Source organism: Paramormyrops kingsleyae, chromosome 1 (assembly GCF_048594095.1).
Source record: "Paramormyrops kingsleyae isolate MSU_618 chromosome 1, PKINGS_0.4, whole genome shotgun sequence".
NCBI classification, from domain to species: Eukaryota; Metazoa; Chordata; class Actinopteri; order Osteoglossiformes; family Mormyridae; genus Paramormyrops; species Paramormyrops kingsleyae.
In genome coordinates, this window is record NC_132797.1 from 27678026 (window position 1) to 27694894 (window position 16869).

General features: G+C 46.4%; 1 protein-coding gene across 4 annotated transcripts in view; it reads right to left on the reverse strand.

Annotated features, from left to right (window-relative positions):
* The window catches only part of phactr1 (phosphatase and actin regulator 1), a 49823-nt gene that overhangs the window by 5548 nt on the left and 27406 nt on the right, over positions 1-16869 (reverse strand). For 2 of the 4 annotated variants that reach the window (XM_023823638.2, XM_023823637.2), the window contains 7 exons: positions 15301-15465; positions 9222-9302; positions 7595-7729; positions 6064-6270; positions 5046-5331; positions 2180-2364; positions 1297-1453 (listed from right to left, as the gene is read on the reverse strand). In XM_023823638.2, the coding sequence (XP_023679406.2) occupies positions 1297-1453; positions 2180-2364; positions 5046-5331; positions 6064-6270; positions 7595-7729; positions 9222-9302; positions 15301-15465 (1216 nt within the window). Of the gene's footprint in view, positions 1-1296; positions 1454-2179; positions 2365-5045; positions 5332-6063; positions 6271-7594; positions 7730-9221; positions 9303-15300; positions 15466-16230; positions 16621-16869 lie in introns of those variants that run through there. The other 2 variants (XM_023823639.2, XM_023823640.2) reach the window with 2 other exon arrangements.

The following is a 16869-nucleotide window of genomic DNA, read 5'->3' on the forward strand; positions in this document are numbered from 1 at the left end:
TTCCTGAGCAGACTAGCCCCAAGTGTATCAAAACATGGAACGTCTTAGTATTTCCGCAATGGCTGAGAAAAATGTTAAATAAAGCAGTAATTAAATGCCTTGCAGGAGGCCCAGATGTCCATTGCTGTGTTTGAATCGAGTCGAGTCCATTTCTTTCCACTTGGCACCCCCTGTCTGGGTGCATTAGCTTGCCATGTTTTTGCGATTAATACATTTCATGATCCATTCTGTTCCCCCCCCCAGAGAGCTGCTCTCAGACCTGGGCCCAGAGTGTGCTGTTTGGGGAAATGCCAGCCAAGATCAGGCCTTCACTCAGTCCCAATCTGCTCGCTTATTATATGATGTCAGTTTAATTAGTTTGGGACCGCTTTGCTTATATGGCAAACACACGTTTTTACAAGACAAAGCCTGAAAACAATGTCGAAAGTGTTTCCCTGGCTTCTGAAAGCTCTACCTTTACGCTGTGGTTCCCCTCGAGTCCAATCTGAACTGTGACACTGGTCACTGGATTTTCCTCAGCATTCTGAAAGTTCAGATACAGGACCAGAAACAAAAAGAAAAACTCCAAGAATGCTCGCAGGAGCTGCGACTGGGAGTTTCAGCAGAGGCCAGGAAGTGGTGAGAACCGGGGGTGGGGGGGGGAAATATCAACAATAACAGCAACAACAACAACACTGGCTGAGGTCAGAGACAGCCATGACTCACACACTGAGGCTGACGCAAAAAGGGCTTGGGACTGCGTGTTAGCTGTGCGCGTGTGTGCAGGGCCGTCGATGGGGTATAGATACCCTGGCAGATTCAGAGGGCCCAGCGCTTGACAGGGACCCTTGAACACATAAAATTATACATAAAATTGGGCCTATGGTGACATTTTGTCAAAAGGTACAACACCCCTGTATATGTGAGACCATTTACTATCTCTAACACCGGGGTCAGCTTTCTGTGTTGAAGGCCTCTGTCCTTCAGTTTGAGGACCTTCAAATGTGACGATTTGGAAGTTTGGGTGGGGATTGGCGGAAGGGGGTTTCCCATTAATTTATACCAGCTGATTTACAGTGACAAGCTGCAGAGGAAGATCCTAAATAGGGAAGTGTGGAGATTGGGAGAGACAAGGAAATGCTCACTGTTCACTTACACCTTATACCTCCTGAATATTCAACTGAAACACTGAAATGGCCCTCAGATTATATCATATATGAAAACAAGCTCTTTCCATTTATATGTTTTTTTCCAGTGGCCTGTGGTGGCAGTTCTGCCCCCCCCCTGCCCCCCAGCAGTCGCGCCCGGCCCCCTCACCGCGTCAGCTTGCTGCCGATCTGCTGCCGTGCCTCCAAGCGTTCCTCGTCTGTTTGCACGGGCAGGATGTTCTTCTCCTCCAGCTCGCGCTGCGACGGCCGGTTACTCAGCTTGATGGCCAGAGAGTCCTTCCTGAGCACCTTCAGCGCTAGTGTACCTGGGGGGGGGGGGGGGACATACAGTGAAGCCAGAACCCCCAAGGGGCACCCCAGACTGGACACCAGTACAAACCACTATCCTTTACAGGGCCAGATCCAGACACAGGCAATATAGGCAGCTGCTGAGGGCCCAATCTGTACAAGGAGACCCAGACGAAGTCATGAAAAATATACAGATTATATACATGGCCGACTCCAGCTATAGATAGAATAGGCAGCTGGCCAGGGCCTCCGGCCTGCTTTGCAGAGGAAGTGAAATAATGATCAGTTTTCTCTGTGGGCCCCCCCCCCAAAGCTTTGCCTATGGTCCCCAGAAAGGTAGAGCTGGCCCAATTTATGAGTATAGCTAACAGGATTAGGCTTGTTTGTGGACCCCCTCCCTAAAAGATTAGTGCTGTAACAGAAGATATGAGATGGTAATACCAGCATTATCACACTCACTGATGCTGGAGGTCAGTGAGGGAACGCATGGAAAAACAAGACCCCTACATCCCAAAAATTCTACCCAACAGAGGGGAAATCACATCTAGGGAGGAGACTAATCCCTCTGCTCAGGGTGGGGTGGGATGGGGGAGGGACCAGCTGGAGTCTATTGCCTCCAATAACCAGGCATCATAGATTAAAGTCGCCACCCCCACAAGAAGGCAATGGGTGCCAGATTGTGGGGTGATTCCTGAGGCGGACAGGTCTTTCGGCGATTGTGTGACGATGCCGATGGCACGTACTCGTGAAAAGGGAGTCATCATCATCATCATCCTCCTCTTCACCATCGTCGTCTTCCTCCTCCTCCTCATCCTCATCCTCGTCCTTGTACATGCAGGGCAGGTCCTCGTAATCAGACTCGTCCGGCATGTTCTCCTTGTCATCTTCGCAGTCAAGCACAACCGCGGGGATCACATGCAACGCAGAGCTGTTATTGGACGAGGACAGGAAGATCATTTCACTCATGTTACTATGGTAACCACCCCACCGCACCAAAACCACAACAAGCCAATTTGCTGTTATGTTCAGTGCACCCAGCAAATGGATTTATTTAGCTTTATACCAAGAACAGGAAATTAAGTTAGTCAGGTAGGACATCTTTACACCTAAGAAGCTGAACCAATCATATCTCCAAAAAAGAACACATAAAAAAGATTGTTTATTTGCAATGTTATGTTACCATGTACGGTATTGTGCAAAAGTCTTAGGCAGTCAAAGTAAAATGTTTAAGCTATTCATCTGGATAGTGAGTGCATATTTGCTCAGGAAAAAAAACACTATTTAGCATTAGAATCTTTGCAAATTAACAGTAATGCAATAAAAAATAAACCAGAATATCTTCCGTTACCCAAAAAGTTACTGATATCTTGTTGGATGGCTAGATGAAAGCACCTCAGTCCCCAAACCTCAGGAGCACCACAGTCATTCCACATATTTGTTTCACCACCATATTTTTTATTTTTTTTATAATTTCACCACCAGTTCAATAAAAATCGATTAACCTAATTACTTTAATGCAATGGATTGATTAACCAAACTAGGTGGGCTAGTGGTCGAGTCAAAAATAAACACATGGGTGTTGCTGGATGGTTGCTGGAGTACTGGGGGACTTTAGGAGAGGTTTTGAAATGACTAAGCCGACACACTTTGACAGATATATCATCATAATTTTCCACCAACGCGTAAATGATTTTAACATTATTTTCTTTGACTGCCCAAGACTTTTGTACAGAACTGTATTTCACAATGAGACACCATAAGCATCTAATGGGACAATCAGTAAATAAAAGCCACCAATGCTGACATTTTAAACATTAAATACGCGAGAAATACAAGACAGGAATCCACCTCCTCTCTTTATGTATATTTAGAAGTGACAAATGGGGTGATCGTATCAGCAGTTGACTTTTAAAGGGGAGGGTCACGTGTTCAAATCCTATAAAGGGCAACACTACAATTTGGTTTAAAAAATAATGCCTCAGGAAAATTAACCCAGAGGGAAAAGCTTGGCTGTCAAAGCTTCCAGGGCACCAAGCTGATGGACCTTTAAGCCTGAGAGGAACTCTTTACAGACATGAGCTCACTTTCACAAGGAAAGGCTCTTTGCAGTGGTCGCAGAATCTGCTGTGTTACTGCTGCCCCCCCTGCTCCGATAGCTGCAGGAGGACTGGGGGGTGGCGGGGTTAAGGTAAAGGCATCGGAGAACCCACAAACCACAGACGAAATGGAACTTCAGCTGAGCGACAGAGGGGGCAAAAAACCCCACCCCCTGCTGGGGGAGGGGTAATGCGGAATCACAAGGCGGCGTGCGTCATCGTGAAGACATCACCATGCCGTCAAACTCACCAGTATCTACCAGCTGACTTATTATTTTAACAGACCTTCTGTTCACCAAAAATAAGCAATCCACAAAACACAACAGCATGCCTGAAATTCACAGAGGAAGTTACACTTTCTTAAAAGGTACAACAGGAAACTCTGCATTAGAATCTAAATCTAGAAAAGCCTGGTTCAGTCCCTCAACCAGCAGTACGGGACGTGGGCACCAGTGCAAAAGGGCGGCATCTCGCAATTTTGAGATAAAGCCTCTCTTTTAACCAGGGAAATAACTTTGAACGTTAAACTCAATTTTTACTGATCTTAAACCAGCAGGTTCCTTCGACACTCTGCAGAACCTCGCAAATTACTAGTTTTGCTCTCAGCCAGGAAAGCAAGTAGGAAAATGTTTATGGTTTTTCTTAAAGAAAGTCTTCTGCCTTCCTTAGAGGTACGTGGCTGCAGTGGCATTTAACTAAACCGGTGTGACAGGATTTCTCAGGTCAGCGGTGCCAGACCCACCAGCTGTTAACCCATATGGCTGGGGGGGGGGGGTGGGGGCTGCAGGGAGGGGTCCTCAGAAAAAGAAAGGCACCGATCCAATCAGAGCAGAAGGCAGGAATCTTGGTCCGAGCCAGGAGGGCGGCCGGTGCTGGAGAGGGACCGGTCAGTGAGCTGTGACGACTGCAAGGCCAGAGGTCACTTAGGGACACTCTGGTAACTAACCCCCCCACTGGCCCAGCCCATTTCCAAACTTCTCCTGTGTGTCCCACGAACAGCTGGAGATATGAAAAGGTGCTATATTCCACATACTGTGAACTGCGAGAAATCACCACATACAGGCAGTGATGTGCACAGCACGGATCTAAAAGATGCTGAATTTAATCACTTACAAAGCATAATGTCTTAGGGAGAGGGGACAGTTTCTTCTTTAGTGCTGGGATGCCAGCACACATATCACATCATATTCATATTCAACGATCCACCATCATACATGTTCAACACACCTGCTCACACTCACTTTAATGCAAAGGCTAAAACCCTAACCCAACAAAATACCAAGAACTAGTGAACGAGGAAGTGTGTGAGATCTTGTCTCCTTAGTGAAATTAAAATTAGTTGTTTTTTGGCACAGCACTATTTTAACTAGCATCTTCATGGGGTCTCTCTGTCGTTCACACACTCTGATACAGTGTCTATCACGCGCACACACACACACACACGCACACACGCACGCACACACGCACGCACGCACGCACGCACACGCGCACACGCACACGCACGCAGACCCACCTCTCCAGCCGCTGCATGGTCAGTGCCAGCGTCTTGTTGAGCTCCTCGATGATGCGGCTGGGCGGGTGCACGGGAAGGGGCAGCGTGCTGTACTGAAGCACCGCCGAAGAAGGCAGCAGGCCGCCATGGTGGGTGCCCGGGGGCTGCGCTGAGGGGCACTTCTGAGGGAAGGCGGGGAGCAGGGGCTCCAAACCCCCTGGAGGGGCGCAGATCACCACCTTCTTGGGGGGCAGAGGAGGGGAGAACCTGCCCACCATGCAGGGCATCTTTATGGGCTGACCTGGGTCTGTGGGGGTGGAGGGAGTGGGGTTAAGCTCTCTGATGTGCAATATTTCATCATCCTCAACCTATTAATCACAATCCTAATTATCAGGGCCGGCCCAAGGCATAAGCAAATTAAGTGGGTTCTTAGGGCCCAGCGGCCACCTGGGCCACCCCCATCTGATCAGGGCCCCAATTCAAATTTTGCTTAGGGCCCCCGAAAACAGTTGGGCCAGCAGTGTTTATTATATTTTAATGAGAGCGCTGGCCATGAAAACCGTGAGGTTTGTGCCAATCAGTGTGCTTCGAGACACTGACGGATTTCAGGAACAGACGACATGCGACATCGTCAAAATTCAGGCAGAAGGCCCTCTGGTGCTTGACCTGAAGTCAGCGTTAGCTTATGCGCAGATCGGGGGTGGCCGTCAAAGTTTAGAAGACACTGACAGAGCGGCTTTGGGGTGAGTAGCGACTCAGCCAGAAGCTCCTTTAAGTAGCCATCTGCCAGACCCTCCCGGCACTGCCGCTGCCTCTTGGCTGTATTACCACAGTACCACAAAATTGGATGAACTCTCATATCGGGAACAAATGGATACTGAACAAAGAGGCAAGTGCAAAAGTGATTTTCCATCAGTAATTAGACATGGACACTGGGAATTGTATAAGCAAGCTGGTCTGCCTTCCGGGCTAGAAAAAGTACTTTCACCTTCGGACACACCCCTCCTTCCAACCAATGAGGTGGAGCCGAGGGACTTACCAGCAATGTGATTGGGCAACCTTGCAAAGGGCTTCGGGGGGAGGGCCGGGGGCTGCTTGGCAAAGGGGGCCTGCTTGATGGGCGTGTCCTGGCCATCACCAGGAAAGGAAGCGGTTTTCTTGGGTCCGGCGAGAAGTACGGATGACTTCCCAGCGTGGTCCAGCGGACAGGTGCCCATCTTGGCCGACATCTGGTACTCCACGGAGACTGCAGTGAGAGGAGAAGGAGGTTAGTATGAGACGCTACTGGAAGCCTCTTTAAAATGGCTCCCACAGAGACTAGGACAAGCAGTCTTATTGGTGGAGGTGATATGGAGTGCATGTATTATGGGGGAGAAGCGTAATGAGCATTCAAGACACGTGTGCGTGCGCACACACGCACACACACACACACACACGCACACACACACACACACACGCACACACACACACGTATTTTTAAGCAAGAGGGAAACAGTGGCTGAGCGAAAAGTCTGAAAAATGCCAAATATTAAATGTAACCCTGAGAACGAATCCGTAAACGTGTCAACGTGATCTGTGCGTCCGTCAAGAGACAAACCCAGTGCTGTCACAAGGCTGACAGCATACAAATTCCTGAAAATCCCAGGAGCAGATCTGAAAATTAAAAATGAATCACATGCAATGCTAAGTTTATAAAAATTTATGTTAGCTTTTCATTACAAACGCAGCCACCCACTCCACAAACCTGCCAGCCAATCCCGTCTCGCAACCCCTAAGCATGCATTACACTACACTGAAATGTACAAAATAAGGACCCCTCCCATTCTGCAGGTGCGAGACCAACTGCAATACACCGCTATCCCATGAGGAGGAGCCCTTGGCACCACGAGCTGGAGAGAATTATGACTGTGGCAGGAGGGGTGCAGCTGGATCCTGATTGGCTATGACTCTCAGCTCTCAGTTAACAGATTAAATACCTGCTTCCTGAACTGGCCACAAGCCAAATGGAGCGAACGTTATGGTGAGAGCATCATTAATTACACATTAGCCGTAAAATACGCGCACACACACTGGAGAAGGCCACCAGGGTCTCCTAATTTCTCTGCTCTCGAAATAAGGGTTAACTTGCTTATATCATGGTTACCACAAATTTTAAGAACAAAAAAATAATTTATTTGTAGAACTACTTTCTTCCACTTCAATTTTAAGTAATATCAGTTAAAATTAAAGGTTATAGAACTGCTGTGATTCGCCTGGCCGGCACTACTTAATCAACACCCCTCTGACCAATCAAATTCAAGAACAGGCCATGGTATAACATTCATTAGTTACTCTGTTTTTTTTATCTTAAGTAGTTAAATGAGACTTCATGTCCACTCACACCCCCCGCATGATGCTGCTCCTTTAAATTGGAGGACTCCAAACCACGCCCCCACAGACCGACAGGGCACGACAGCGAACACACTCACACAGAGAAACACGGACAGACACAGAGACGAGACGCTGGCGTGTACGTTCAGGTCCGACTCAGCCAGCCTGTCTTTCAGCGGCCCGGATTCAGCGGGACTTACCTGTCCCCGTGCCATCCATGAGCTCGGGGCAGGACAGCACCTGATAGGCGTCGCAATCTAACGGGCTGGCCGTTGCTATGGGTGACTGCCCATTCTCTAACTTCCCGTCCTCCTTTGTTACGGGGATTGTACCGTCTGATGCGGCAGAAAGAGCAGAGGGGTAATAAGCATAAATGTTATTACTATTATTAACACGAGTACTGAAAACAAGCCTGCAGTCAGTGGCCATGGACCTAAAACTAAACGTTACCATGGCAATTCCTTCACAGTCAGGTGCTGGAAGTATAAAGTCCTTCATAAGTTTTTATGCGCATGTTTCAGCACTATGGAGATTAACTGTCTGCCCACAGAACCTTTACCTGTTCTTATTTATCAGTCGCTTTTATCCAAGGCGACATACACGATTCTGAGAAAGCAGGACCAGCCAGTTCCTAGAGCAACTGGGAGTAAAGGTCCTTGCTAAGGGGCTCAACGGTGACATCATTCTGCTGACCAGAGGATTTGAACCGGCAACCTTTCAATCATGGGCACAAAGTCCTAACCTGCTGAACGACATGCCGCCTCCCGGGGAACCAAACGCCGTCCTCAGGCAAGGAGGGGCTGCGTTCACCGCGGTCAGGTGCTGGTCTTAGCTGAAGCTAAGTAAGGGGACTCTGATTATTTATGTTGGGTTTACTAAACTGTGCAAACGGCTAGAGGGAGGAAACACCAAGATATATGGGAGCAACCAGATTCTGAAGGTCAAGCAAGACAAATAAACCACACCGAGTGAACCCAGTAACACCAGTAAAGTGGAAGACTGATCTGATAGGACACTCAACGCGGCCACATGGCACTTTCAGATGAAGTCACATGACCACATTTAGGAAGTATCTGCCGACTTTATAAGCGTCTCCACAGGCATGGGAGGGGGGCACACTGGGGGAAGTCGGGGGCCTTTTTAGAATAATGAGAAGCTCAACTAAGGAAGATTACGGAGCCATTTCAAGTGCTCTCAGCTGGTTTGTACACGGCACAATCATTCAAATGGAAAATGTATAAAACACCGCATCTGTGTGAACAGCTGGAATGGCTTCCTCGTTTTCCTCAAGTAGCAATCTTCCTTTTATGGTGCTACCAAAAATGATGAATCAGTCCTAAGACACATGACACTCCTGACCCAACAGGGGCCAACAACTCCTACTGAAACGTGGGTTCTACAGCCCATTCCCTTGCATCTCAATTTAGAATCCAGAGCCAGTACAGAATATGCAGAGACCTTGCATAGCCCAGCCGCTAATGCAGGTTCCAATCATGCCTTGTTCTGGACCCTAAAGTCAGCTGCAGAACGTGTAGACTCAACCAAGCAGCCCCAAATGCATCCTGCATGAAAGTCCTTACTCTCCAAGCTAATGAGATGCTCCAAGCATGGTGAGAGTGATGCTTCTCCACCATGCTTTCTGAATGAGATGTCACAATGACCAGGCTGATGAGAGTCTATCCAGCAGGTCTTAGATACTGAAAACAGAAATAAAATCCCTGTCCTGAGAGAGAAACATCGGATTCCAACGGATGTTTAAACATGGGGTCCCAGCTAGGGTGGACCAGCTGAGCAGACCTTCAGTGGGGGTCCCAGATGGGGGCTCACCTTTCTCAAAGATCTCTTTCAACACGCCACGCTTGATCAGCTCCTCCCGGCTCTGCCTGCTGGATATCTTGCGTTCCAGAGCTGCGAGAGAAACAGAGGAGGAGAGTATAGAACATCAGCCTCTCCACAGACAAGGTCCATGTAACTGCCTCTATTTATTCAACTCATGGGAGTTTTACTTAAAACAAAAATGTTCTGAGGACAGAAGGAAAAACGATTGGTACAGAGAGATAAACAGTCAAATTGTAGAGGAGGTGGGTCCAAGCAACTGGAGGAGATGGGACCAACCAATCAGGTGTCTTGGTCCCGCCTCCTCTAGTTGCTTGGACCAACATCCTCTACAATCTGACTGGTTCAGAGAGAGAACCAATCATTTTTCCTTCTGCCCTCAGACCATGTTTTTATCAGACACATCAACAAATACTCAGACCGTGCAGGTTGAAGCACATGTGGCGCCCTATGCAAGCTTCACCAACAGTGCCCGTCCATCTGTGTGATCTACCAATAGGCTCCTAAAGACCTATGTTCCATCTCGCCCCCATTGGTCAGTAAACCAACACTGCTCTGTGCTGCCTCCACCACACAAGAAGTGTCACTCCAAATGGATCTCATGTGTGGTTCCTTGGTGGGGGAATGAGCTGCCGAACCACATTCAAACACATCAAGACCCATCGGTGCCTTGAATTTCTCTACCAATTTGATGCCTCTTTACATTCACTTAATGTTCTTATGTTGCACTTCTGGTCATTGAATAGTCTTATTAGGTTTTTGCTTTGCTGGTAGAGGTTGTGCAGCTCCTGCTCCAAAACTACTCACACTTGTACCTGGGCATTCATTGGAAGCTCAGTCTAGCTACACTTATGCACTTCTTTGTTGTTTTGTACAAAAAATGTAGCACCCCTGGAGCTGGGGGTTAAGGGCCTTGGCCAAAGATCCACGGACATGTGACTCTTCTGCCGAGGGCGGGGCTTAGTCCACTGAGCCACTCACCACCCCCTATATAGCCCATATATTTTTTGCATTTGAGAAAAATAAATTCAAGAACCTGAACACAAATAAGCATGAAACAGCTTTTGCTTGTTAATGTACTAGAATTAGATTGTCTTCTTTCATAGTTTAGTTTGCAGTTTTAATTTACAGTTTTAATTGTATATGTCATTGTTTAGAGGATTAAACATTCATCATTCAATCTCCAGTAAAGATTTGTTATGAGTATTATTTTGTTGTTTATTTTAATATACTACAGCTAAAATGTATTATTTTGTTTTGTATTGGCTGCATTATGTATCACATACAATATAGATTCATGGCTGAACAGCCTTACAGCAGTGCTTTCTGGTATGCATTCCTGTTTGTTTACAGCCCCAGCAGAAACTGACAAGAAATAGCAATATTCAGCAGCCCGAGAGTAGTCTGCAACTCTGAGTGTAATCTTCAAATAATAACTACAATAACACAGTTTGGTGAATGCCAAAGTCTCCTATTCCATTCCATTTTACATTCTTGCTGAGTATCAGCTGCTATGGTTCAGCCAGCTACGTTGTCGTTGGTACTCCAACATCTTGATCCACGTGCGTCTTTTTAAATTTGAGCATCTGCCCCTCTAAAGGTCTTGGCATGGCCCTGTTTTGGGATTGGACCCCCCGAACCCCCCGGGTGGAGGTGGTGAATGATCCTAACAGTCAAACTCCCAGACAGGGGGCACTCAAACCCAAATGCCTTGACAGCTGGGGGAACAGTTTGAAAGCAGAGTGTGTGAACCAGACTGCCAGATGTGACCAGGGTGGAGGGGCCGGGGGGGGGGGGGGGGGCAGCCGTGCCAGAACATGAATCCGAGTTGCTGCCCCCGCACATGACTCCCCCCTGACGGCAACACAGGGGTGATGGGGAGGTAAAGGACGACACGGACAAAAAGTTAGCGGGTGAGGTGATGTTCACCATGGCTTTCCGGTACCTGAGCGGGATCATTTCCCACCAAAACTGGGGTATAAACTGAGACACTAACCCATATAGGCACAATGGGACCAAACCCCACAAACAAATAATATACACCACAAAACAAGCAGGACACATTCATGCTTCATTCACACAAAGTAGTGGGCAGTGGTGGCTTGATGGTTAGGGACGTGCACTTGTAATTGAAAGATTGCAGGTTTGAATCCCCGACCAGCAAGGCACCACCGAGGTACCCTGAGCAAGGTACCACCGCCAAGCACTGCTCCCCGGGTGCTGAATTAGTGGCCCCCTGCTATGTCACAAATGGGGTAATTTGTTTTTTTTTTTTTTTTTTTTTTTTTAAAGAATTTGGTGATCAGTGGTCACTGTCAACACACCAGAGCACACAGTGCACAACAACGAATTGTGTCCTCTGCATTTAACCCATATGTGACTTTTGTGAAATAGCAGGGGGCAGCTAATTCAGCATCTGGGGAGCAGTGTTTGGGGGTGGTACCTTACTCAAGGTACCTCAGTGGTGCCTTGCTGGTTGGGGAATCGAACCTGCAGTCTTCCAATTACAAGTGCGCTTCCTTAACCATCAAGCCACCACTGCCCACAGCAGCAGAGAACACATTTCGTTGTTGCGCACTGTGGTGTGTCAACAACAATTAACCATTAAAAAAAATTCAAACAACCACAACATTTTGTGACATTTACTCAATTGATAACAAGCCATTATACTGAAGTCGCAAAATCTAGCTACACTGGCGACCATTTCAGCCGCCATCTGCAGCCCCTGCACATCATCATGTATTTCTTATGGGGCCGGTTGAAGCCCATGTGGCACTGCAGGAAAGCTTCATTGCTAGTGGCCCCCATCGAAGACAAAGGAAAATTTATGCCGCAGCTTAAGATGATGCCTGGGCAGCCGCCTATGTTGCTTATTGGGTTCACCAGCACTGGTCTGAGAAACGTGTTCGTCCAAAACAAAGAGCGTTTAAGTGATTAAATGCCACAGAAGAGACATCACATGGGGTACTGGTAACAAAAATCAAACAAAGGCTGGGTAAAATGGGCTGGTCCGGCACATTGGTGCTTGAGGGTCGAGTGCAAGTGCTCCGCCATCATGTCCCGAAATAGAGAGGATAGAATTGGGCCGACTGAAGGGAGACGGAACCGGGGCCAAATGTATTACTTCACCAGACGGCCACTCGCCAACGGCATTAACCGGGAATTAGAGTCCCAACTGTGGAAGTTTAAGATTTGTGCTTGGAGCCAGACACTTTTCAGAGCACAGTTCATGGCATGGAAAGGCAGCAAGTGGAAAGTTTACCCTGCCCAACTGAAATGGAGACATAAACAACAAAAGGTAGCTGTTCACCACTCCCCCCAGCCAATCGGAACTGCCTGGGATACAAACGTCATGCGTGTAACTAAACACTTCAGCCAATAAGGCGGTGTGTCGTCACGGAGGTGGTTCCAGTTTGTGCAGCCGGGTGAGAGGTCGCAATGCATCTAACCGTAATGCATTGCGTCAGGATCAGAATGCGTTGCTTTAAGCCAGCGCTGTAAGCAAGTCGAACGCACCCAATGACCGGACTGGGGAAACAAACTGAAACATGGACTTAATACAGAGGACTAATGACAACAACCAGAAACAGCTGGTCACATGGGGATCCCACACGAGGTTAACGAGGGGGCGTGGCACACGGAAGGAGCGGACGATCGGGGCAGGACAGGGGTAATGTTTGGATAAGATCTTTATCGTTTTGGAAGCCATTAAGAAAAAAATGCTCTTCTTGTTTTATCCTGTTCATTTTGTGTTTAAATGCTCAAAAAAAAAAAAAAAAAAAAAAAACACATTTAGGTGTAATTTTAGGGGGGCGGGAACCAATTAATTGGTTTTCCATTATTTCTTATGGGAAAAATTCGATCAGAACTCGAACTTCTTAGGATTCGATCCGGAGTCAGGAACAGATTAAGTTCGAGAACCGAGGTACCACTGTACATGCTATATACAACCATAAAAACAGACTAGCTGCTAGCCGCTAGGATCCTATGAACTGATCAGCGACTGCTTCAGCTGTACCCTTTTAAAAATATCCACAAGCGACTTGGCAAATAGGAGGAGGAGTGATGTTGTGACTCTCCATCACTGTCATGCAGATCCCAGGAATCGCAGACTTTGCAGATTAGAGGAAAGCTGTGCATGAGCATGTGTGTGTGTGTTATGCTCAATCCCTCCTTTGTCCTTGATGGGGCATAATCACATGGCTCTTCTTCTGCTGGGTCCTGCAGGGTATCATAACATCTGCCCAAAATCTGCATCTTAAAGCCAAAGCTAATCCCAAGGTAGAGTAGAACTCACCTTCAGCCAAGGTGCATCCAGTGCATCATTACAACCCAGAAAATGCCCATTGCTTTCATTTTAAAAGATAATAAAATGACATTTAATGAAGAAGCCCATAAGCTGAGCCTTGACTTCGATGTGCAATTTTCCCAATGCACTCAAAGACAGCATTAAATGCTCATTGACGTCATTAATTACTGTACTCAAGGGAAGGTACTTCATCAGTTGGGCTTTAATAAAACCAAACCTTTTTATGAGACAAGATGATTACAGCAGCCCTATCTGGATTTTTTTTGTATAAATCTCCATTCTTGTTACTAACACTTTAATAAATATTTCTTGAAGTCTTTGCAGAATCACACCAACCAGGATGCAGAGCAGGCCTGCAGAAGATCATTTGGGAAATACGGAAGACCAGAGCTGGACGCATCTCTGTGTCCATGTTCACGTGTCAGGTCATGCAGGTCAGTGCCCCGTCTGGTCATGTAGCTGTGTTTACGACACCGAGATCTTTGTAACAACTCAGACATGGTCAAAGACTGAGCGTATAGAGTCTCATTTGATCCTCAAAATATACCAAGACAGCTAATTGGTTTTATAATAAAATCGACACAGTTTGCTTGTTTTCTCTATGCCATCAGTTGCTTTGTATCACTAAGGAAATGACATCATAAAGGAAAGACCGAAGTTGTGGATGTAAAACAGTCAGCGACCTTTCACCCCATTTTCATGAAAAGACTGCAAGACATATAATCATAAAATGTTACCAAGAAGCAACTAGTAAAGGAGGAACCATTCAACAAGGCTCATCAACCTAAACAGACAAGCCATCAACCTGACCAGGTCATGCCCTCAGAGAACACAAATGGAGGTTTTCTTAGAATATATTTCGGCAGCAATAAACCATCCTATCAGTGAACAATTCACTTCAGTTGCTGTCACTGGAGAGAGATGGCTGGATCATCCTGGTGGGAGAAAAGCTTGTTTCATACAGAAACTGTCAAGTCTGGCTGTTATAACCACTGTAACAAATGCTCCAGACACACCCAGATTGCAGAGGGACGAACCGTCAGGCAATCTGAATGGGACACAGTCAAAACAGACAGACCTTCGCAAACCCAAAATCGAAATGATGGTGTAAACATGTAATAAGAGCAATCAGGTGAGAGTGGGAGGCTAGGAGTTTGAGGCCAGGCATCAATAAATTTTTGGCTAATGTCAGAAAAATCTGAACTAAACATCTTACAGAACATGGCCTACAATTTAATATTTCAAAGCACCTATGTGGGATTTTATAATTTAAAACAGAGACTGTCAGCAAAGATGTAAGTGAAACCAAACACAGAGTTTGTATGGATATCACAGCTACCCTAAACTTCCTCTTCGGATTTATCAAAGCAGTCGGCTGCTTCTCTGTACACTAGTGTACAGTAATCAACACCCAGAGCCGATTGGTCACTCATCAGAAGCTCCGCCCCAATTATACCCTTAGTATCATGTGACTGATACAGAGGGGAGGCAGAGGGCTTGGGAATGGGGGCGGGTCAATGGTCACCTGACGGGACAGACTGGTAGCCACACCCAGCTAAACACTTTAAATTTCAGCTTTGCTCACTAAATTTTAATTGTAAATTAGTATAAATTAACTCATTACTCAAATTCAGTTGATTAATTGATCTAACGGCTAAGACGAAACAGAAGCCTTGGAGGGCAGGATAGAGAGAAACGCTTATGTAACGAACAGGAAAATGACGATGGAGAGTACGATCGAAGTCGGGAATGGAGCCTTACCTGCGGAGGTCTGCTTGAACTTCTCACTCTTCTTCTTTCTCCACTTCCAGGGCTTGAAGAGCCGCCCCAGGGTGGCGAATTTGCTTCTTCTGCGGATGGGAGGAGTGTGGGTCCCGGGTACGAGGGACTCAGAGCGCATTGCCGCCAGTCTTTCCACTTCCTCAGCTGAAAAGGCAGGACAGGGCAAGTTTAATTTATACAGCACAATTCAGGTGCAAGGCGATTCAAAGAGCTTTAGAGAGGCAGAGGGATTTGCTGGTATCGGTCTGCCTTCACTGCAGTAAAGAACCAACAGGACTTGAAGAAGATACATTTTAAACTGTAAAAGTAAATTTAGGATATACTGCAGTCATTAACGCTGGCCTGGGCACCGTCTTTAAAGACAATCTTTTTTTCTGATTTAAAAGTGACAGGGATTAAAGCGATTTATGTTACATTTTGGGTCAAAGTAGACCCCTTTTCAATTTTACAGTGGACATCCCCCATATCTACTGTTCTCATCCAACAGATTCCTTAATGACCGTTTGGAATAGATCCTAAGATGTGCGTCCAAGCAGAATTCCAGGCCAGGGATCGGGATGTAAATGTTATCAAAGGCGGCGGGAAAAGCATGAATCTACCAGAGCAAAGCATCGTGCAGAAGCGTAATCATTCCACCAACAAAAAAATAGGCAGTTGCTGCATGATTTGGGCCTAAAACTGGATGGAACCTCTAGGTTAAAGAAAGACAAAAATCAGATGACTATGGATCCATTTTCGGTCAAATTATCACCTTGAAATAGCCTACATACTGCTTCGATTAACACAACGCAGTTACACAGCAGTCAGGCAGTTTTCTATAACTCTTAACAGCAGTCCAGTTACTTGCGCTCACCAATATTATAATTTTTATATTTAAAAATATATGCAGACATATACTCAGACACTTACTTTTAACTTGGCAGTGAGCTTCGGTGACGAATACCCCTAAACGCCGTTGTTTTAACTTATTCGTCATGTTACCCAAAAATGTCCACCAGCTTAAACGTAAACACATTACTGTGGGACTGTGTGACTGAAAGATTTCCCGAAGGAAACAAAAAGTCCACTCATCTCAACGATTCAAACGGAAAAGCTCTTTAGTCCCATATCCTATAGCCTACCCTAAAACCGTCAGATGGTGTAAATCATTTTGCAATTATTGTGCCAACACTGATACAATCGGAATAATATATGGTACTTTTGCTCGATCACATAATTATTTCAATCCAAAAACTGCAACGTGCACGTCCAATCTTCTGCTTTTTGAAAAATTATTATTTTAATCTGTTCATGGGCTGCCGAGAGGTTACGCATTATGTTTTATGTCAGATTTAATTCTGGTTCAGGTTTAAAACCACAAGACAGGGACCCAGCGCTGCCATACAGTGTCAGTTTATGGCCACGCTTGATTAGCTATTTTGTAACACTGCTACGGAGATTTGTCGTTGAAATAAATCCAAATAAATTCAAGTATGAGGTAAAACGCGACGATGTCACTACATACTATAGATCCAGGGGGATCCGCGCGGTGCGAAGCCGCATGTTCAC